We start from the raw sequence: 23,900 nt of genomic DNA, 5'->3' as shown, positions 1-23,900 counted from the left end.
TCTTAAGCCTTAGCCCCACCCATCTCTTTAAGGATTCACATGTGAGGCCATATAGTAAACACAGTGAGTAGTTTAGTAAACAATCAAATATTTCAAGACTAAAAATGGTAAAAGTAGTAAATTACAATAAGGAAAAACTCCAGGTAAAAATAAACTTTATCTAGTCCTTGGCCTATATCCTTATCTGACTTTGGTGCAGGTCATGTTCTTCACATCATATAGTCTGTGTTTACCAGAGACTATCAAATAAAAAAAATATGTTTATTTGTCACATGCACAGGACACAGAAGGTGTAAACGGTACAGTGAAATGGTTATTTGCACAGTATCAATATCAAAAATAGAATGTGTCCCGATACAAATATTTTATATTTATTAGATGACGCTTACATGGGTCATGTGAAGGAAACGCTATAACCCCCAGACAAGCTAGCTAAGTGGATGGGCCACTATTGTCTAGACATGTTCATGAAATACAATAGATGGCTGTAATCAACCCCCAGACACATCTAGCTAAGTGGATGGGTCACTATTGTCTAGACGTGTTCATGTAATACAATAGATGGCTGTAATCAACCCCCAGACACATCTAGCTAACTTGATGGGTCATGTAATCATCTGTTGAAGTGGAGTCTTTTTTTTAGACATGTAGCTAGCTAGCTAAACAATGAACCATAATCCCAACTCATAATGTTACTACACTGCATTACATAGTGGAGTCTTTTTTTTAGACATGTAGCTAGCTAGCTAAACAATGAACCATAATCCCAACTCATAACATTAGTTTGCTAGTGAGTCAGCAAGCTAACGTTCGCTAGCTAACAAACTTGCAATTATCTCAGCCAGTCATGGCTAATGGGAAGGTTCCTGTCTTTTTCCGTGGCTAAACCAACTAGACTCGAAATGTAACAGTTCGTATTTACAGATGCAAGTTTGTTATTAAGACATGAAAGTTCACATTCCAGAAGGCATTTTTAATAAACACATTTTTTAATAAATAAAGTCATCCTGTGAAGTAGTGACGTGCCACATACGCCTAGCTTCCTGAAACATTTAGGTATTCATTCATCCACACCTGATTTCGCAGGGCGTGGCACGCCAGGGCAGTGATGACATCACATTACGCACTGTGACATCAGACACACCTTGCGTTTCTCAAACCCTGTTGGCTCCAAAAACCCTCCAACTGAACACCTCCCAAGCGGCATTGGCTGTGGGTAGGTCGGGTCTTCTCCATCACTGCCCCTGTGCCTCGTTATGCACCCAGGTAAACCTCAATGTTGCAGGGGGGCTACCGGGTTGATCCTGCCAGTAGCATATTCTTGTCCCAAAGATTAAGCTATGCAAATCTTAGTACACACAGTCAGTACAATGAACCTGTGAATAGCTCATTAAATCAGTTATGGTTTATTTCATTGACTTGGATAACTGTGGCAATTCTGGAGCTAACAAGTGCTGACCTTCAGGAACAGGTGCATTTTTTTGACTCAAAACACATACAGGGTGCTTTCGGGTGACGCTTTTACTGACTCTTGTGGCAACTGGCGTCTCTCATTTGAATGTCTGCCCTATCAACTTTCAATGGTAGTTTCTGGCCTACCATGGCGACCACGTTTTTTATTTTTTTATTTAACCTTTATTTAACTCGGCAAGTCAGTTAAGAACAAATTCTTATTTACAATGACAGCCTAGGAACAGTGGGTTAACTGCCTTGTTCAGGGGCAGAACGACAGATTTGTACCTTGTCAGCTCGGGGGTTTGTTCTAGCAACCTTCCGGTTACTCGCCCAACACTAACTACTAGGCTACCTGCGGCCGAGTAACGGAAAATCACGGGTTCGATTCCAGAGCGAGCCTGAGAAACACGATAACAACACCCACCCGTAGCGCACGTTCCAGCAGGTATATCTCACTGATCATCCCCAAAGCGATTCCAGAGCGAGCCTGAGAAACATTTGGCATATCGAAGAAAGGCACCCTGTCATTGGAATAAGTACACTTCAAATCATTTAATGAGGATCGATTACTGATGTTTAAAAACAATTTTTACAGTGGTCAGAAAACTTCGGAAAGTGTCATTAATTATGTTTTAACAGTCAAATTTGACTGCCTGTTGTGTCCATCTGTGTGACATAACATCCTACTGCCTTGTTCAGGGGCAGAACAACAGATTCTTACCTTGTCAGCTCAGGGATTTGATCCAGCAACCTTTCGGTTACGGGCCCAACCCCCTAACCACTAGGCTACCTGCTGCCCAATGGTGATGTCACACCAGAGGACACATTCAAGGCACCAATGAAATGCTTCATTAAATTGGGTTGTTTAGACTTTATTGCAACTACTGTATATGTGTTTATACTTTAATTTGAGAATAAATGTTTGTTTTTTCACTTTTGCTTTGGTCACGTTAACTAGTCAACAACAGTTTGAACAGATAACATCCAACAGACATTATTTATAGTATTTTATTTTATAATTTTTTATAATTTTCACATACCCCAGCTGCTACTGGGACTAACATAATGACCACACCATGCATTTCAGGACAAATTAGCTAGTAACAGCAAGCTAACTAGCTAAATTTCCATAAATGTTTAATGCTTTTCGACCTGTCTCCAAATTAATATAATTGGTTCAGAGTTTGTTTTGATATTTCAACCTGCGTGTCGTGATCGTGTCTGGTGTGGTGGTACAAAATCAACACGGCTTGGTCAGCATGTAACAGATTCCTGGGGACTACATTGACCGTCAAGTTAGTTTACCTTGAGCGATGCTAGCGGATGCTCTGGGCCCAGGAGACTCCAGTGAAAGGCAGCCAAGTCTTCATCGGGCAGTATGTGGTTACCTGAAGCAGGACAGTTACATGACATCATGAGGCTAACAGAATTAGCACTGACTTAGCAGTGACACTAAATCTCTATGTTAGCAATCAATAGGCTTTATCTGAGTCTGGCAAACCGACCCAAAAGTTATCTTCCAACTTAGAAGTGATGTTACCAACCTACATAAAAGTGATGTTAGTTAGCGACCTACCTACACGTTAGCTCTGTTACCAACTCACCTAAAGTGATGTTAGTTAGCGACCTACCTACATGTTAGCTGTTACCAACTCACCTAAAGTGATGTTAGTTAGTGACCTCGCTACATGTTAGCTGTTACCAACTCACCTAAAGTGATGTAGGTAGGTCGTTAACTAACATGTTAGCTGTTACCAACTCACCTAAAGTGATGTTAGTTAGTGACCTCGCTACATGTTAGCTGTTACCAACTCACCTAAAGTGATGTTAGTTAGCGACCTCGCTACATGTTAGCTCTGTTACCAACTCAACTAAAGTGATGTTAGTTAGCGACCTCGCTACATGTTAGCTGTTACCAACTCACCTAAAGTGATGTTAGTTAGTGACCTCGCTACATGTTAGCTGTTACCAACTCACCTAAAGTGATGTTAGTTAGCGACCTCGCTACATGTTAGCTCTGTTACCAACTCAACTAAAGTGATGTTAGTTAGCGACCTCGCTACATGTTAGCTGTTACCAACTCACCTAAAGTGATGTTAGTTAGTGACCTCGCTACATGTTAGCTGTTACCAACTCACCTAAAGTGATGTTAGTTAACGACCTACCTACATGTTAGCTGTTACCAACTCACCTAAAGTGATGTTAGTTAGTGACCTCGCTACATGTTAGCTGTTACCAACTCACCTAAAGTGATGTTAGTTAGCGACCTCGCTACATGTTAGCTCTGTTACCAACTCAACTAAAGTGATGTTAGTTAGCGGCCTCGCTACATGTTAGCTCTGTTACCAACCCACCTAAAGTGATGTTAGTTAACGACCTACCTACATGTTAGCTCTGTTACCAACTCACCTAAAGTGATGTTAGTTAGCGACCTCGCTACATGTTAGCTCTGTTACCAACCCACCTAAAGTGATGTTAGTTAGTGACCTCGCTACATGTTAGCTGTTACCAACCCACCTAAAGTGATGTTAGTTAGCGACCTCGCTACATGTTAGCTCTGTTACCAACGCACCTAAAGTGATGTTAGTTAGTGACCTCGCTACATGTTAGCTCTGTTACCAACCCACCTAAAGTGATGTTAGTTAGCGACCTCGCTACATGTTAGCTCTGTTACCAACCCACCTAAAGTGATGTTAGTTAGCGACCTCGCTACATGTTAGCTCTGTTACCAACTCACCTAAAGTGATGTTAGTTAGCGACCTCGCTACATGTTAGCTCTGTTACCAACCCACCTAAAGTGATGTTAGTTAGCGACCTCGCTACATGTTAGCTCTGTTACCAACCCACCTAAAAGTGAAGCGAAGATAACGAAGCGGTTGGGGTTGAGGTCCAGTTGTTTGGCCACTTCATGCATCAGGTACTGGGAGGTGGTCAGGCTCTTCCCGTTGCGACTCAGCTTCAGGGCGTGCGCAGAGAAGTAGTAGGGGATGTTACACAGCGCATAGTCCGAGTCGTACGCCACCAGGCCGTGGAACCCATTCTCCCTGCACAGAGATATCACCTCCAAGTGATGATCCTCGATACTCTGGACAACCTGGAAACACACACACACATTATACTGTTACTAACACCACACACTAACCCTAACCATGCATAGCGATACCACCTCCAACCTCACAACACTCACAGGCAGCCCAGTTAAAATTAGAGACAAGTCTAAACACAATAATAATATATAATAGCATATACCATATAGCAGACGGCTTTATCCAAAGCGACTCGCATTAGGCTATATCCATGAGCGATGATCCGTGCATTCGTTTTACATCATGGAGTTGCAACAGCTATTGCTCTACCAATTGAACATACTGACATAGTACTATCAGTAGTCTGGGTAGAGCGAGGAACATTCAGGCAGGATGACTGCCGCAGCCCAGAGGCTACAGTGAGTATTATAATACTCATCAGTGTTGTGAATTATATCCACGAGCGATGGTATGATTACAGTGTGGATCCTGGAATACCATTGCCAACATCAACAGTTACACATTGACACGTCCCTGTATTCATAAAAGCAGATTGTGGTCTGGTGATTCTTATCGAATCACTGTAGATTATATGGGGCAGACCATTAATTCTCCTCCACCAAACTTAACATTTGGCACTATGCATTGGCATCAGCCAAACCCAGATTTGTCCCATCGGGACTGCCAGACGGTGAAGAGTGATTCATCACTCCAGACAACGCGTTTCCACTGCCCCAGTATCCAATGGTGGCGAGCTTTACACCACTCCAGCCGACGCTTAGCATTGCGCATGGTGATCTTAGGCTTGTGTGCGGCTGCTTGGCCATGGAAACCCATTTCATGAAGCTCCCGACAAACAGTTATTGTGCCGACGTTGGTTCCAGAGTCAGTTGGGAAGTCAGTAGTGAATGTCGCAACCGAGGACAGACAATTTGTACACACTCCGCGGTCCCATTCTGTGAGCTTATGTGGCCTACCACTCCGCGGTCCCATTCTGTGAGCTTATGTGGCCTACCACTCCGCGGTCCCATTCTTTGAGCTTACGTGGCCTACCACTCCACGGTCCCATTCTGTGCGCTTACGTGGCCTACCACTCCGCGGTCCCATTCTGTGCGCTTACGTGGCCTACCACTCCGCGGTCCCATTCTGTGAGCTTACGTGGCCTACCACTCCGCGGTCCCATTCTTTGAGCTTACGTGGCCTACCACTCCGCGGTCCCATTCTGTGAGCTTACGTGGCCTACCACTCCGCGGTCCCATTCTGTGAGCTTACGTGGCCTACCACTCCGCTGTCCCATTCTGTGAGCTTACGTGGCCTACCACTCCGCGGTCCCATTCTGTGAGCTTACGTGGCCTACCACTCCGCGGTCCCATTCTTTGAGCTTACGTGGCCTACCACTCCGCGGTCCCATTCTTTGAGCTTACGTGGCCTACCACTCCACGGTCCCATTCTGTGCGCTTACGTGGCCTACCACTCCGCTGTCCCATTCTGTGAGCTTGTGTGGCCTACCACTCCGCGGTCCCATTCTGTGAGCTTATGTGGCCTACCACTTCACGGCTGAACCGTTGTTGACCTAGATGTTCTCACTTCACAATAACAAGATTCAGTTAACCGGGGCAGCTCTAGCAGGGCAGAAACTTGAAGAACTGACTTGTTGGAAAGGTGGCATCCTATGAAGGTTCCACATTGAAAATCACTGAGCTCTTCAGTAAGGCCATTCTACTTACAATGTTTTCCTATGGAGATTGCATGGCGGTGCGCACAATTTTAAACACCTGTTAGCAACGGGTGTGGCTGAAATTGCCAAATCTACTCATTTGTATGTGTGTGTACACACACTACCGTTAGGGTCACTTCGAAATGTCCTTGTTCTTGAAGAAAATCACATTTTTGGTCCTTTAAAATAACATCAAATTGATCAGAAATACAGTGTAGACATTGTTCATGTTGTAAATGACTATTGTAGCTGGAAATGGCAGATTTTTTATGAAATATCTACATAGGCATACAGAGGCCCATTATCAACAACCATCACTCCTGTGTTCCAATGGCACGTTATGTTAGCTAATCCAAGTTTATCATTTTAAAGGGTTAATTGATCATTAGAAAACCATTTTGCAATTATGTTAGCACAGCTGAAAACTGTTGTTCTGATTAAAGAAGCAATAAAACTGGCCTTCTGTAGACTAGTTGAGTATCTGGAGCATCAGCATTTGTGTGTTTGATTACAGGCTCAAAATGGCCAGAAACAAAGACCTTTCTTCTGAAACTCGTCAGTCTATTCTTGTTCTGAGAAATGAAGGCTATCCATGTGAGAAATTGCCAAGAAACTGAAGCTCTGGTACAACGCTGTGTACTACTCCCTTCACAGAACAGCACAAACGGTCTCTAACCAGAATAGAAAGAGGAGTGGGAGGCCGCGGTGCACAACTGAGCACGAGGACAAGTACATTAGTGTGTCTAGTTTGAGAAACAGACGCCTCACAAGTCCTCAACTGGCAGCTTCATTAAATACCCACAAAACACTAGTCACAACGTCAACAGTGAAGAGGTGACTCTGGGATGCTGGCCTTCAAGGGAGAGTTGCAAAGAAAAAGCCATATCTCAGACTGGCCAATACAAATAAAAGATTAAGATGGGCAAAAGAACACTGATACTGGACAGAGGAAGATTGGCAAAAAGTGTTATGGACAGATTAATCTAAGTTTGAGGGGTTTGGATCACAAAGAAGAACATTCGTGAGACGCAGAAAAAAATTTAAGATGTTGGAGACGCCATCTGTCAAGCATGGTGGGGGCAATGTGATGGTCTGGTGGAGGTGGAGGCAATGTGATGGTCTGGTGGAGGTGGAGGCAATGTGATGGTCTGGTGGAGGTGGAGGCAATGTGATGGTCTGGTGGTGGTCTGGTGGAGGTGGAGGCAATGTGATGGTCTGGTGGAGGTGGAGGCAATGTGATGGTCTGGTGGAGGGAGGCAATGTGATGGTCTAGGTGGAGGGAGGCAATGTGATGGTCTGGTGGAGGTGGAGGGAGGCAATGTGATGGTGGAGGTGGAGGGAGGCAATGTGATGGTCTGGTGGAGGTGGAGGCAATGTGATGTTCTGGTGGAGGTGGAGGTAGGCAATGTGATGGTGGAGGTGGAGGTAGGCAATGTGATGGTCTGGTGGAGGTGGAGGTAGGCAATGTGATGGTCTGGTGGAGGTGGAGGTAGGCAATGTGATGGTCTGGTGGAGGGAGGCAATGTGATGTTCTGGTGGAGGTGGAGGTAGGCAATGTGATGGTCTGGTGGAGGGAGGCAATGTGATGGTCTGGTGGAGGGAGGCAATGTGATGGTCTGGTGGAGGTGGAGGGAGGCAATGTGATGGTCTGGTGGAGGGAGGCAATGTGATGTTCTGGTGGAGGGAGGCAATGTGATGGTCTGGTGGAGGTGGAGGGAATGTGATGGTCTGGTGGAGGTGGAGGGAGGCAATGTGATGGTCTGGTGGAGGGAGGCAATGTGATGGTCTGGTGGAGGTGGAGGGAGGCAATGTGATGGTCTGGTGGAGGTGGAGGGAGGCAATGTAATGGTCTGGTGGAGGGAGGCAATGTGATGTTCTGGTGGAGGTGGAGGCAATGTGATGTTCTGGTGGAGGGAGGCAATGTGATGTTCTGGTGGAGGTGGAGGGAGGCAATGTGATGTTCTGGTGGAGGTGGAGGGAGGCAATGTGATGGTCTGGTGGTGGTGGAGGTGGAGGCAATGTGATGGTCTGGTGGTGATAAAGTGGGAGATGAGTAAAGGCTAAAAATGATCTTGAAGAAGGAAGGCTATCACTCCATTTTGCAACGCCATGCCATACCCTGTGGCCGGCGCTTAATTGGAGCCAATTTCCTCCTACAACAGAACAATGACCCAAAGCACAGCTCAATGACCCAAAGCACAGCTCAATGACCCAAAGCACAGCTCAATGACCCAAAGCACAGCTCCAAACTATATAAGAACTATTGAACCTTGATGAAAGCAAAGTTTAAAGGACACAATTATTTAAATTAAAAATAATTATTTATAACCTTGTCAATATCTTGACTATATTTCCTAATCATTTTTTCATTTCATTTCATGTATGTTTTCATGGAAAACAAAGACATTTTTACGTGACCCTTTTGAACGGTAGTGTATACATTCAAACATACAGTACCAGTCAAAAGTTTGGAAACACCTACTCATTCTTAGGTTTTTATTTAATTTACTACTTTCTACATTGTAGAATAATAGTGAAGACATCAAAACTATGAAATAACACATATGGAATCATGCAGTAACCAATAAAGTGTTAAACAAATCAAAATATATTTTATATTTGAGATTCTTCAAAATAGACACGCTTTGCCTTTATGACAGCTTTGATGGAGAACCAGTTTGGATTTAAGTATAATTGTTGTATGACTGAAGCCTTTAGTGAGGTCTAATGCTTAAATATTTAATCATTTCTGCCCTCCGAATTGATATTCATTATACAAATATGCCTGTTTAATTTTGTCTGACTTGTTCAGTGTATGCAGGTTCATAAGGTCACCTGGGATATGACTAAAGAATTAATGAGGGTGATTTTTTCACAGAGACAGGTGTTGACCTTTCCATGATCGCAAAATCTTATCTAATTTGGCTAACTTTCTATAAAAATGTATTGTAGTGAGAATTTTTCTTTCTTTTGGGATATGAATACCGAATATGGCCACTACACCGTCAGACCATTTTATTGGTAGACTACACAGTAATGTAAAAGTTGTATTTTTTTAGCGATCCAATACATCATATTTGAAAGAAAACATGAATCATCAACGACACTTTTGTTTTTAAACCCTGGGTTTCTACCCCCTTGATATTGTTGAATCTGATTTTAATAGCTAACATTTAGATGGCCATAATAAATAAATATGGCGATAAAGAACAGCCTTGTTTTACTCCTCTTGGAAATACAATACTTTCTGAGATGTAGCCATTATTTACTATTTTACACCTGGGGTTACTATACATAACTTTAACCCATTGTATAAGAGATTCTCCAAAATTAAAATAGACCAGGCATTTATATATAAACTCCAGTCGTACTTTATCCAAGGCCTTTTCAAAGTCATCTTTGAATACCAGGCCTGGTTTCCCAAAGTTTTCAGTGTTCTGTTGTTTCCAGTACTTGTCTTATATGATCTACAATGTATCGTCCATGTAAAAAAAACTGTCTGATTAATAACATCTGACAATCCCTTTTAAATTCTATGCACTATGCATCCTGTAAGGATTTTGTCATCACAACACTGAAGTGTAAGGTGTCTCTAGTTTTTTTTTTAGGTGGACTGGATCTTTATATTTAAATTTACCACCTGGGTCCTGTTTCAGTAATAGTGAAATCAGACCTTCTTGCTGAGTATCTGATAGTCTTCTATTTTTATAGGAGTGGTTAAAACATGTTAATATTCGACCTTTGAGTACATAGAAAATATTTGATATACCTCAACTGGTATGCCATGGAAGGCTTTAATTGTATCTAGAAGTTCCTCCTCTGTATTTAGGCCTTCACATGAGTCTTTCTGTACAGCTGTTACTAGAATAAAATCCTGACAATTAACTTCAGTTAGTGGAAATATAGGAGACTGAAAACATAATTAAAGTACTTTGCTTCCTCTTTCAGATATAATTTAGTGAATTATGGACGATGTCGTCATTTGTAACAAGTTCCTGTAAATTATTTTTTTGTTGAAGATTTAAAAAGTATATTTTTTAAATCGGTGCATTTTCCCCATATTCCAACCAGTTTGCTTTATTTTAATAATATTGATCTTTCTTGAATAAGTTCCTCCATTTCTTTTAGTTTTTCCTCTAACTTATTCTGTGCCTTTGAGTTACAGTTTTTATTGCTATCTATCTGTACGGTTAGTTCCTTTGTTAATATGGACTCTTTTGATCTAAATTGTTTTTGTTTTATAGATGAGTATTGAATTGCAGGACCTCTAAAGGCACACTTAAAAGTGTCCCATACAATACGGGGATCTACTATGTTTTATAGGAAAAATTCTGTTATAAATTCTTCTGTCCTGGTTAAAAACAAGTTACTGTCCAATAGGCTTTGATAAAATGTCCAATGTACTCGCCCACGTGGAAATTCTGTAAGAGTGAAGTGTTTACCAATTAGTTCCGACCGCATTCTGTCCCTATCAACACTCTTAACTTTTGGTGTCAGAGAAAATGACATAAGAAAGTAGTCAAGACGACTAGCAAGATTGAGCCTCCGCCAAGTCTGGCTCTTTGCTACAACAAGGCCTTCATAATAATGTAGTCTGGCTCTTCACTACAGCAAGGCCTTCATAATAATGTAGTCTGGCTCTTCACTACAGCAAGGCCTTCATAATAATGTAGTCTGGCTCTTCACTACAGCAAGGCCTTCATAATACTGTAGTCTGGCTCTTCACTACAGCAAGGCCTTCATAATACTGTAGTCTGGCTCTTTAATCTAGCAAGAGAGAGAGAGTGGGAGGGAGAGAGAGAGGCAGAGTGGGAGGGAGGTACGCTGAGAGGCAGGGAGGGAGGTACGCTGAGAGGCAGGGAGGGAGGTACGCTGAGAGGCAGGGAGGGAGGTACGCTGAGAGGCAGGGAGGGAGGTACGCTGAGAGGCAGGGAGGGAGGTACGCTGAGAGGCAGGGAGGGAGGTACGCTGAGAGGCAGGGAGGGAGGTACACTGAGAAGCAGGGAGGGAGGTACACTGAGAAGCAGGGAGGGAGGGAGGTAAACTGAGAGGCAGGGAGGGAGGGAGGTAAACTGAGAGGCAGGGAGGGAGGGAGGGAAGCTGAGAGGCAGGGAGGGAGGGAGGTAAGCTGAGAGGCAGGGAGGGAGGTAAGCTGAGAGGCAGGGAGGGAGGTAAGCTGAGAGGCAGGGAGGGAGGTAAGCTGAGAGGCAGGAAGGGAAGGAAGCTGAGAGGCAGGGAGGGAGGGAAGCTGAGGGGCAGGGAGGGAGGGAAGCTGAGGGGCAGGGAGGGAGGGAAGCTGAGAGGCAGGGAGGGAGGGAAGCTGAGAGGCAGGGAGGGAGGGATGGAAGCTGAGAGGCAGGGAGGGAGGGATGGAAGCTGAGAGGCAGGGAGGGAGGGATGGAAGCTGAGAGGCAGGGAGGGAGGGATGGAAGCTGAGAGGCAGGGAGGGAGGGAAGCTGAGAGGCAGGGAGGGAGGGAAGCTGAGAGGCAGGGAGGGAGGGAAGCTGAGAGGCAGGGAAGCTGAGAGGCAGGGAGGGAGGGAAGCTGAGAGGCAGGGAAGCTGAGAAGAAGGTAGGGTGAGAGGAAGGGCCCTAGGGTTGGCCCAGCAGGACTGTAGGCTGGGAATAGATTCTGGAGCCCTCCCAGCAGAACGAATGGTGTCATCCCAGGGAAGAACAGCCAATCGCAGGGCCAGCCTCTAAGCGACAGCCAATAGCCACTTAGGGCTGATTCCAGACAGCCTACAACCTACAGTCAAACACTGAACAGGAAACCAGTGAAACTTTGTTATGGACTGTCTCACCTAACACATACAATTTATTGTCTAGATGGACTGTCTCACCTAACACATACAATTTATTGTCTAGATGGACTGTCTCACCTAACACATACAATTTATTGTCTAGATGGACTGTCTCACCTAACACATACAATTTATTGTCTAGATAGATGGACTGTCTCACCTAACACATACAATTTATTGTCTAGATGGACTGTCTCACCTAACACATACAATTTATTGTCTAGATGGACTGTCTCAGCTAACACATACAATTTATTGTCTAGATGGACTGTCTCACCTAACACATACAATTTATTGTCTAGATGGACTGTCTCACCTAACACATACAATTTATTGTCTAGATGGACTGTCTCACCTAACACATACAATTTATTGTCTAGATGGACTGTCTCACCTAACACATACAATTTATTGTCTAGATGGACTGTCTCACCTAACACATACAATTTATTGTCTAGATAGATGGACTGTCTCACCTAACACATACAATTTATTGTCTAGATGGACTGTCTCACCTAACACATACAATTTATTGTCTAGATGGACTGTCTCACCTAACACATACAATTTATTGTCTAGATGGACTGTCTCACCTAACACATACAATTTATTGTCTAGATGGACTGTCTCACCTAACACATACAATTTATTGTCTAGATGGACTGTCTCACCTAACACATACAATTTATTGTCTAGATGGACTGTCTCACCTAACACATACAATTTATTGTCTAGATGGCATGTTTTGTCTAGGATTTGGGGGGTGATAGTTGGTTTCTGGATGAGACATTGCACTAAACTATAGTATATCTGTTGGGTTGGTTGGAGTACAACACGTGAATGTCATAGTGAGTTCCTGTCCTTTCATTCCACTTAAAGTTACACTGACTGACCAGGAGACATTACACATACTTCTCTGTACAGCCCTCCTTGTCTAAGAACTAAATATATAGACTGCAACAAAAACACATGTATATCGTATCTAGTTGTTCTACTGATTGGATACCTACTTGAGTGTCTACTGCGTTTTTTAAAGTTTTTTAAAATTAATGTGACATTTTAATTCATGCCGTTTTAATTAGGTCAAGTCATGTGCAAAATATCGATCACACTTTGCATGAACTTTGGATAAATCCACAGATTGCAATGTTAAACATTGTTTTTCTGTGTCGAATAAATGTATAGGAAGGCCCGGCCTTATCCAAGTTGTCACTTGATTAGGCTACTCGGTTAGCGCTTGCCTGATCAACATGGCTAACTATTAGTAGCCTGTACGCAATCCATCACAATTATCCAAGTCATGAAAAGGTTCACTAGATCTGGACAAGTCTACGTATGTGCTAGTTGTTGACAGCTCGCTAGATAACAACCATAACACTAGCTTGTTATATAGCGAGCTAAAAACTAGCCAGCCAGCTGTTATATTTATGGAGGAAAAGCCCCGAGAGGCCGGCTGGCTAACTTACCCCAATGTGGAACCTGAGTAGGGCCAGCCGGATGCAATGGACCATGCACACTGGGGGAAGGAACCAGACCTTCGGCGGAGGAGTCCCCTTATTCTGGATATGGCTGACAATCTGCTGCGCTGTCTGTCTCTCGTTCACCTGTCGTTTGACCCATTCGTGAAGACGGCCTTTCTCCATGGCGCCATTGAAACAAACCAGTAGCTCAATGTTACCGTTGAAACAGGCCTTGGCGAGGGCAGCCAGGTAGCCAAGCATGTGGTTCCACTGCCCGCCGCTTACCCAGTCGGTGTAGAAACCCCCGTAGAGTCGGTGGAGGCAGTTCTCCGCGTCAACCAGCAGCCGTAGCGGGCTCTGTGGTGGTCTCTGCCTGCCTCCTCCGACCAGACTGCCCCGGGCTAGCTTCTGGAGCTCCACGGGTACCACGGCAGTAGGGCAGTGCTTTTCTATGTATTCTTGGAAACCTTGCACACCCATGATGACTGTCTTTAAAAATTAAATAAAAACAGCGATTGCAACCAAAAAAAACTGTTTAAAAACCGAGTAAAATAGCTCAGTAAAACTGGAGAAAAGCGAGGAGGGGTTCCAAGTTGCTTGCTAGCTTCTCTCCCCGTAACAGTGCAAACCAATTGTATGTCTAGTGCAGTTGTTGCAATGGTTGAATCCCCCCCAAAAAATAAACGAAATCGGGTTGCTACTGATGCATGAACTGTTTTTGGTGATTTATTTTTTGGTTCATGGTTAGCCGCCACCATGTGCCTTCTCACAGAGCCATATCTGTGGATGTGTGTCAGTCTGTGGTGGAGGAAGAAGCACAGTGACGCACCGACACGTACCGCCGTGCCCCGGACAGAGGAGGAGTCCGTGGCTATGAATGACAGACAACCTGTTGTTTCTAGCCATTCAAATGAAAGCAGGGGGTGGGGGATGATTTTCATGCCAAATCCTTTAAATATGGGATACATGACAACTGCACACAGAGCCAACATGGTGAGAAATAGGTTCTGTGGAGTATGTATTGTGCCCCAACTCACGAAAGATACAGTGTTCTGGTCTATTCATGTCAACCAGGTATGGGGCAGACAGACAGGCAGACAGACAGACAGACAGGCAGACAGACAGACAGACAGACAGGCAGACAGACAGACAGGCAGACAGACAGACAGACAGGCAGACAGACAGGCAGACAGACAGGCAATCTCTCTCCAAAAGCTGTTTATTTTTAATGAACCCAGTACCACCAGAGGGCGATATAGTGCTGATGTGTTGTCTGTCTTTTGCTGTGTTTGGACTGTGTTGTCTGCATCAATCAATCAATCAAATGTATTTATAAAGCCCTTTTTACATCAACCGATGTCACAAAGTGCGATACAGAATATTGTCTGATGATGTGTTTTGACTACCCTGTCTGCATATTGTTAACGTGTGTTTTACCATGTAGCTATGATACAACATGGTCAAAACAGGACAGTAACACAGTTGCCTTTCTGATCCTTAATATACCTAGTGTAACAGTATAACTTTAGACCGTCCCCTCGCCCATACCCGGGTGCGAACCAGGGACCCTCTGCACACATCAACAACAGCCACCCACGAAGCATCGTTACCCATCACTCCACAAAAGCCGTGGCCCTTGCAGAGCAAAGGGGAACCACTACTTCAAGGTCTCAGAGCAAGTGACGTCACCGATTGAAAAGCCATTTAGCGCGCACCACCGCTAACTAAGCTAGCCGTTTCACATCCGTTACACTCACATTCAGAACAAGGATAGTAAAATGGTGAAACCAAAACCATTGAAGCAAAAATAAATGTTTTTTATTTTTTTTATTTTTTTTATCTCATTAAGCTGTGAACTTGTTTTTATTCTTTCCAACTATTTAATCCTTTTAGTCATATTTTAAAATTAGGAATGTACTAAATTGTATTTTGAGAAGGCTATGTACATACAGTAGTAGAAGGTTATAGGTTAACTGGGTTCGTAAAGAAACAGTGAAACAGAATACAGTCAAAATATTCTACTACAGTATTCAGGCCATTGATATCGAAGTCAGCTATAGAAGTAATAACATATCCCTATGGTATACATGTCACATACGATTACATACAATGTTTTGGAAAATACATTTTAGATTTGGCTTCATAAAATTCCATCTTAAATGTGCAATTAGTTTTTTATTAGTCCGCAGGTCCTCTGGGAACATTTTAGTTGGCACAATGGTTGCAGTCTCCCTTAAAGGCGCTGCGTGGTCAATCCGACGTCTGCCTTGGCCCGTGAACCTCCTTGCGCTTCGCGGAGCAGTTGAGCGTTGGCCCGTGAACCTCCTTGCGCTTCGCGGAGCAGTTGAGCAGAGCTGTTGTCAAGTTGTGTTTATACAGGATGTACTACCGTCAACCAATCATGTCAATGCGGTGCTATACGGAGCCCTCCACATTGTTAAAAAATGTTGGTGGCGTACGGCGCTCTATTTGGCCTCTGCATGCTTCCGCAGGCTCCGCAATTACATCACACCATCCATACTGCGCCTCCGACCACATTCACGGATCAAGCATAAAGTGGCTATTAGAGCTCCAATAGGAAAATACAGACCAAACATGTGAGCTGTGGAGCACCTGCTGCGTGCTGATGAACGGTGCCGATTCAACGTTATGGCGACGTTCTGTGGTCAGAGGGGATAGGACAGCTTTTCACTGTTCGTCGGCACTGTCTGTTGCGTCCTTAAGATAAAAGTCTCAGAGGTCCAGGGAGATCCTGAAGTGCTGTGCTCTCTGAGCCAGCTCCTTGGCAAAGTCCTGGGCCTCCTGCAGAGCCTGTCTCTCAGGGTAATGCAGAGCTGCCTTCTTGGTGGCTACAGCCAGCTGTTTTAACAGGGCACACATGTGGTTGCACTTACACAGCAGAACCTGGTTCTGGCTCTGGCTGGGCCCCAACCCTGACTCTGACACTGACCTGGGCTCCCTTCTCTGGGCCTCTCCTTTCTGGGCCTCTCGGTACAGCGTGTCCACCAGTCGCTGGCCTACCATAATGATCAGCTTGCTGTGGGAGATGAACTTCTCCGGGGTCTGGCTGTCCAGGCTGGTTATGAACACACAAATTGCTTTCTGCAGCGCCCCGAAGTATAGCCGGCAATGTTCTGACAGGGTGGGCTGTCTCTTAGGGCTGTCTACCTGGGAGTTAAAGGACTTCCCAGGGCTAGGGACATCAGATACCTGGGGCTCAGACTGAGAGGCCATCCTAGCAGACGAGGAGACCTGGGGCTCAGACTGAGAGGCCATCCTAGCAGACAGGGAGACCTGGGGCTCAGACTGAGAGGCCATCCTAGCAGACAGGTAGACCTGGGGCTCAGACTGAGAGGCCATCCTAGCAGACAGGGAGACCTGGGGCTCAGACTGAGAGGCCATCCTAGCAGACAGGTAGACCTGGGGCTCAGACTGAGAGGCCATCTTAGCAAACAGGGAGACATGGGGCTCAGAGGTCTTCCTGGGGGCGTCACCAGAGTCAGAGATGAAGGGCTTCCTCGGGGACAGGGATTCTGAAGATCTCCTAGGGCCGTCCACACAGACCTGGGGCTCAGACACACAACGCTTCTGGTCCTCCTGGGTGGGAGAGGAAGAAAGGAGGGAGGTAGAGGAGGAACAAGGGGAAGAGGGAGGGAATGTGAGAGTGCAGGGAAGGAGTAAGGGAAGGAGAGGTGTGATTGTGGAGGGACGAGGGAGGTGGAGTAGGAAGGGAAGAAGAGGAGAGGAGGGAAGGAGAGAAGAGGAGGGAGGGAAGGAGAGAAGAGAAGGGAGGGAAGGAGAGGAGGGAGGGAAGGAGAGAAGAGGAGGGAGGGAAGGAAGGAGAGATGAGGAAAGAGAGGAGGGAAGTAAAGGGAGAGGAGATAAAGAGAGATGGTTAGTTAGACAGACAGACATCCTGTTCCCTCAGGGGACACTCACCAGTAGAGGAAGAGAAGAAAAGCTGAATCTTCCCAGAATGCCTGTAATTACAAGGTACGCTGCTAATATCCACACCACTAACACCTAGCTCCTACTGAGAAGCGGCTGGAGCTGCTGTGTGTTTGAGAGTCTACAGTATTTGAGGCTTTTCTGTGAGTTTCAGTACTTGACTATAAGAAATGCATTCCTCTGAGGAGCTGGAAAGTCTCACCTTAGGCTTGATGGAAGTGATTTTGGTTTTCTGTTTTCCACAGACTTTAATTTGTTGTTTTTCAAACTGTTTCTTCATTTGAAAAAGGGAGCATTGCTTTACTTTCAATGTAATAAATCAGGCTTAATGATACAGCATTATGAATGGGTATTAAGTCAATATAAATATAATAACCCTGTAAAGGCTGTTTTACAGTGGTCCAATTCTATTGGTCTACAGACATGCATTAGACCAATTATAACCCAGCCTTAAACCCGTGTAGAGAAATATTTATTTTTACTTTTCAAAATCAGGATTAAAATACAAAACTATGAATGTGCATCATATTGGCAAATCTACAGCTTGGCAAATCTACAGCTATATAGTGGTGCAGATAACCAATGACTAACCTGTAGCTGGGTATATAATGGTGCAGATAACCAATGACTAACCTGTAGCTGGGTATATAATGGTCCAATAACTAACCTGTAGCTGGGTATATAATGGTCCAGATAACCAATGACTAACCTGTAGCTGGGTATATAATGGTCCAATGACTAACCTGTAGCTGGGTATATAATGGTCCAATGACTAACCTGTAGCTGGGTATATAATGGTCCAATGACTAACCTGTAGCTGGGTATATAATGGTCCACCGACTAACCTGTAGCTGGGTATATAATGGTCCAATGACTAACCTGTAGCTGGGTATATAATGGTCCAATGACTAACCTGTAGCTGGGTATATAATGGTCCAATGACTAACCTGTAGCTGGGTATATAATGGTCCAATGACTAACCTGTAGCTGGGTGTATAATGGTCCAATGACTAACCTGTAGCTGGGTATATAATGGTCCAATGACTAACCTGTAGCTGGGTATATAATGGTCCAATGACTAACCTGTAGCTGGGTATATAATGGTCCAATGACTAACCTGTAGCTGGGTATATAATGGTCCAATGACTAACCTGTAGCTGGGTATATAATGGTCCACCGACTAACCTGTAGCTGGGTATATAATGGTCCAATGACTAACCTGTAGCTGGGTATATAATGGTCCAATGACTAACCTGTAGCTGGGTATATAATGGTCCAATGACTAACCTGTAGCTGGGTATATAATGGTCCAATGACTAACCTGTAGCTGGGTATATAATGGTCCAATGACTAACCTGTAGCTGGGTATATAATGGTCCAATGACTAACCTGTAGCTGGGTATATAATGGTGCAGATAACCAATGACTAACCTGTAGCTGGGTATATAATGGTCCAATGACTAACCTGTAGCTGGGTATATAATGGTCCAATGACTAACCTGTAGCTGGGTATATAATGGTCCAATGACTAACCTGTAGCTGGGTGTATAATGGTCCAATGACTAACCTGTAGCTGGGTATATAATGGTCCAATGACTAACCTGTAGCTGGGTATATAATGGTCCAATGACTAACCTGTAGCTGGGAATATAATGGTGCAGATAACCAATGACTAACCTTTAGCTGGGTATATAATGGTGCAGATAACCAATGACTAACCTGTAGCTGGGTATATAATGGTCCAATAACTAACCTGTAGCTGGGTATATAATGGTCCAGATAACCAATGACTAACCTGTAGCTGGGTATATAATGGTCCAGATAACCAATGACTAACCTGTAGCTGGGTATATAATGGTGCAGATAACCAATGACTAACCTTTAGCTGGGTATATAATGGTGCAGATAACCAATGACTAACCTGTAGCTGGGTATATAATGGTCCAATAACTAACCTGTAGCTGGGTATATAATGGTCCAGATAACCAATGACTAACCTGTAGCTGGGTATATAATGGTCCAGATAACCAATAACTAACCTGTAGCTGGGTATATAATGGTCCAATGACTAACCTGTAGCTGGGTATATAATGGTCCAATGACTAACCTGTAGCTGGGAATATAATGGTGCAGATAACCAATGACTAACCTTTAGCTGGGTATATAATGGTGCAGATAACCAATGACTAACCTGTAGCTGGGTATATAATGGTCCAATAACTAACCTGTAGCTGGGTATATAATGGTCCAGATAACCAATGACTAACCTGTAGCTGGGTATATAATGGTCCAGATAACCAATAACTAACCTGTAGCTGGGTATATAATGGTGCAGATAACCAATGACTAACCTTTAGCTGGGTATATAATGGTGCAGATAACCAATGACTAACCTGTAGCTGGGTATATAATGGTCCAATAACTAACCTGTAGCTGGGTATATAATGGTCCAGATAACCAATGACTAACCTGTAGCTGGGTATATAATGGTCCAGATAACCAATAACTAACCTGTAGCTGGGTATATAATGGTCCAATGACTAACCTGTAGCTGGGTATATAATGGTCCAATGACTAACCTGTAGCTGGGTATATAATGGTCCAATGACTAACCTGTAGCTGGGTGTATAATGGTCCAATGACTAACCTGTAGCTGGGTATATAATGGTCCAATGACTAACCTGTAGCTGGGTATATAATGGTCCAATAACTAACCTGTAGCTGGGTATATAATGGTCCAATGACTAACCTGTAGCTGGGTATATAATGGTGCAGATAACCAATGACTAACCTTTAGCTGGGTATATAATGGTGCAGATAACCAATGACTAACCTGTAGCTGGGTATATAATGGTCCAATGACTAACCTGTAGCTGGGTATATAATGGTCCAATGACTAACCTGTAGCTGGGTATATAATGGTGCAGATAACCAATGACTAACCTTTAGCTGGGTATATAATGGTGCAGATAACCAATGACTAACCTGTAGCTGGGTATATAATGGTCCAATAACTAACCTGTAGCTGGGTATATAATGGTCCAGATAACCAATGACTAACCTGTAGCTGGGTATATAATGGTCCAGATAACCAATAACTAACCTGTAGCTGGGTATATAATGGTCCAATAACTAACCTGTAGCTGGGTATATAATGGTCCAGATAACCAATGACTAACCTGTAGCTGGGTATATAATGGTCCAGATAACCAATAACTAACCTGTAGCTGGGTATATAATGGTCCAGATAACCAATGACTAACCTTTAGCTGGGTATATAATGGTCCAATAACTAACCTGTAGCTGGGTATATAATGGTCCAATGACTAACCTGTAGCTGGGTATATAATGGTGCAGATAACCAATGACTAACCCGTAGCTGGGTATATAATGGTCCAATAACTAACCTGTAGCTGGGTATATAATGGTCCAGATAACCAATGCCTAACCTGTAGCTGGGTATATAATGGTCCAGATAACCAATAACTAACCTGTAGCTGGGTATATAATGGTCCAGATAACCAATGACTAACCTGTAGCTGGGTATATAACGGTCCAGATAACCAATAACTAACCTGTAGCTGGGTATATAATGGTGCAGATAACCAATGACTAACCTTTAGCTGGGTATATAATGGTGCAGATAACCAATGACTAACCTGTAGCTGGGTATATAATGGTCCAATAACTAACCTGTAGCTGGGTATATAATGGTCCAGATAACCAATGACTAACCTGTAGCTGGGTATATAATGGTCCAGATAACCAATGACTAACCTGTAGCTGGGTATATAATGGTCCAGATAACCAATGACTAACCTGTAGCTGGGTATATAATGGTCCAGATAACCAATAACTAACCTGTAGCTGGGTATATAATGGTCCAGATAACCAATAACTAACCTGTAGCTGGGTATATAATGGTCCAGATAACCAATAACTAACCTGTAGCTGGGTATATAATGGTCCAGATAACCAATGACTAACCTGTAGCTGGGTATATAATGGTCCAGATAACCAATGACTAACCTGTAGCTGGGTATATAATGGTCCAGATAACCAATAACTAACCTGTAGCTGGGTATATAATGGTCCAGATAACCAATGACTAACCTGTAGCTGGACATTGTCATGATGATCTGTTCCTGAGTCTTCTCCCTGCTCTGTTCTCTTCTTCATAAACTGACTGGTAGAGGTACTGGTATTATTGGTGGTACTGGTACTGGGCCGGAACAGCAGCTTGGCATTGGCATTGACGATGGATACCATTCTCTTGACATCTTCAGGGATGGTCCTGGTTACCCTGACGAGGCTGTCTAGCTGGTCTGGGGTGTGGTTCTGGGCGGGATCCTGGGCCAGCAAGGGGAGGGGCCAGCCGGCGACGCCCAGGGAGCTGACGGCCTGCTGCAAGATGAGGCCGGAGTCCTCCAACACTGAGAGCTGGCGCTGGAGACGCGCCTGCAGGTTGGAGTCGGTCAGGCGCCGGGCGTTACCTTTCACATCCAGGGCAAAGGTCAGGAAGGAGGTCACCGACCCCGCCACACCCTCTGCTGCAGACCTGGTGGTGGTAGTTGGGAAGAATTAGTGGTAACGCTTGTTTTGGATATGATATAGGCGGTGTCAGAGAAAAGCCCATACAATTGTCAGAGACTCTAGTCACCCAAGTCATAGACTGTTTCCTCTGCTACCGCACGGTAAGCGGTATCGAAGCCCCAAGTTTAGGTCCAAAAAGCTCCTTAACAGCTTCTACCTCCAAGCCAATAGAACAATTAGTCAAATGGTCACAGGACTATTTACATTGACCCCCCCATTTGTTTTGTACAACTGCTGCTACTCGCTGTTTATGATCTATGCATAGTCACTTCACCCCTACCTACCTGTACGAATTACCTCAACTAACCTGTACCCCCGCATACTGACTCGGTACCGGTGCCCCCTGTATATAGCCTCGTTATTGTTATTTATTATGTTACTTTTTATTTATTTTATTTTTTTTTACTTTTGTTTATTTGGTAAATATTTTCTAAACTCTTTCTTGAACTGCACTGTTGGTTAAGGGCTTGTATGTAAGCATTTCGCTGTAAGGTCTACGCATGTTGTATTCGGCCCATGTGACAAATAAAGTTAGGTTTAATTTGATATCGGTAGTCCCAAATAGATTGTCAACTAACTGTTCACTTTCATACAACACGTTTCAGACCGTTCAGGAACCTGGATTATATACCACAGTGAACACAAAGTGTGCAGAAAGTGGTTCCTTAATTAAGGCACTGTTATGTTCACTGGTCAGAATATTAAAAATAATCATTACTGATCGCAATCTCCACAAACCTGATCTCCGTGAGGTGCTTTTCCAGGTGATCCCTGCTCCTCCAGCTAGAGGAGACGAATTCCATGAGTCGTGGCACCTCCCTGCACACCTCCTGCTGTAGGATGAGCAGCCTGCGACACGCCTCCTCCTGGCTCAGACACACCTCCCGCTGCGGCTCCGGGGAGGAAGAGGAGCACAGTGCCAGGGAGTCGCAGGAGGAGGAGGTGGAGGACGTGGAGGCTGTGCTGATCCTCTGTTTGTCTGATGTCGACGTTGTCGTTCTACCGCTCTCTTCATCCTCTTCCTGTAACAGAGTGTCTCCCCTACCAGGCCTGGCTCCCAGAGCCCCAGCCACTAGCCCCAGACGGCCCCTCTGCAGCCTGCCCTGGGGGTTGGGGTGGTCGTAGGTAGGACCAGAGTCCCCCCGACACTCCAACGGGACATGGTGTCCTCTGTGGGGGACGACGACTGAGAGCTGCTCCCGAGGGGGGACAGCGTACACACAGTGCTCCTTGTCCATCTGCATCTGCCCTGGGGGTCTGTTGTAGAGAGGAGGCCTGGGGAGGACCCTGGGGGGGTTGGGGGGGTCCTTGGACCCCTGGGGAGGGGATCTAGGTTTGGGGATGTCATAGAAGGACTGAGCAGAGCAGTTACGGTCTGGCAGAGTGTCGTGGAGCTGCCTGTCAAAGCTCAGGGCCTTGGAGGGCAGGGTGGTGTAGTACCCAGGCTGGCCACCAAATGGCAGGTGTGTGTAATATCCAGGTTGGCCACCAGATGGCAGAATGGTGTAGTACCCAGGCTCACCACCAGGTTTCTCAGGAGAGCTGGGTACATCATAGATCCAGTCTGACTTGCGGGGGTTGGGAAGGGTGCTGTAACTGCTAGGCTGTCTCTGGGGGCTGGTTGAGGTATTGTAGCCTCCGGTCACTAGCCTCTGCTGGATGTCTGAGGCCGGAGGGATGGAGGGGGGGACGGAGGAGGGGATAGGGATGTCATAGCTGGGGTCTGGGACCACCGTGGGAGGAGCAGCATACACCTGGTGAGGGGGGCAGTAAGTGAAAGGTGAGTATAGATCACGATGTTACAGTGTGTAACCCTGTACAGTAACTAGAACACTAAAGAGGAAAAGCCAGAGATTACATCATAAAAGAGACCAGGAAGTACACATGTCATTCAGGCC

At 44.8% G+C, this 23,900-nt stretch overlaps 2 protein-coding genes across 2 annotated transcripts in view; both read right to left on the bottom strand.

Moving 5' to 3' along the window:
* LOC112237078 (constitutive coactivator of PPAR-gamma-like protein 1 homolog) overlaps positions 1 to 14,287 on the bottom strand; it is a 68,659-nt gene extending 54,372 nt beyond the window's left edge. Inside the window, 3 exon segments of the mRNA XM_042324973.1 lie at positions 2,761 to 2,843; positions 4,303 to 4,549; positions 13,468 to 14,287. Coding sequence (XP_042180907.1) covers positions 2,761 to 2,843; positions 4,303 to 4,549; positions 13,468 to 13,941 — 804 coding nt within the window. The 5' untranslated portion in view covers positions 13,942 to 14,287.
* Positions 14,288 to 15,282: 995 nt separating this feature from the next.
* The window catches only part of cass4 (Cas scaffold protein family member 4), a 36,477-nt gene continuing 27,859 nt past the window's right edge, over positions 15,283 to 23,900 (bottom strand). The window contains exons 5-7 of the mRNA XM_042324972.1: positions 22,741 to 23,756; positions 21,523 to 21,967; positions 15,283 to 17,058 (exon numbers count right to left, since the gene is read on the bottom strand). Of these exons, the coding sequence (XP_042180906.1) occupies positions 16,195 to 17,058; positions 21,523 to 21,967; positions 22,741 to 23,756 (2,325 nt within the window). The 3' untranslated portion in view covers positions 15,283 to 16,194. The remainder of the gene's footprint in view (positions 17,059 to 21,522; positions 21,968 to 22,740; positions 23,757 to 23,900) is intronic.

This window comes from Oncorhynchus tshawytscha, linkage group LG07, assembly GCF_018296145.1.
Source record: "Oncorhynchus tshawytscha isolate Ot180627B linkage group LG07, Otsh_v2.0, whole genome shotgun sequence".
NCBI lineage: Eukaryota > Metazoa > Chordata > Actinopteri > Salmoniformes > Salmonidae > Oncorhynchus > Oncorhynchus tshawytscha.
This window is presented reverse-complemented; position numbering and strand designations above follow the sequence as displayed.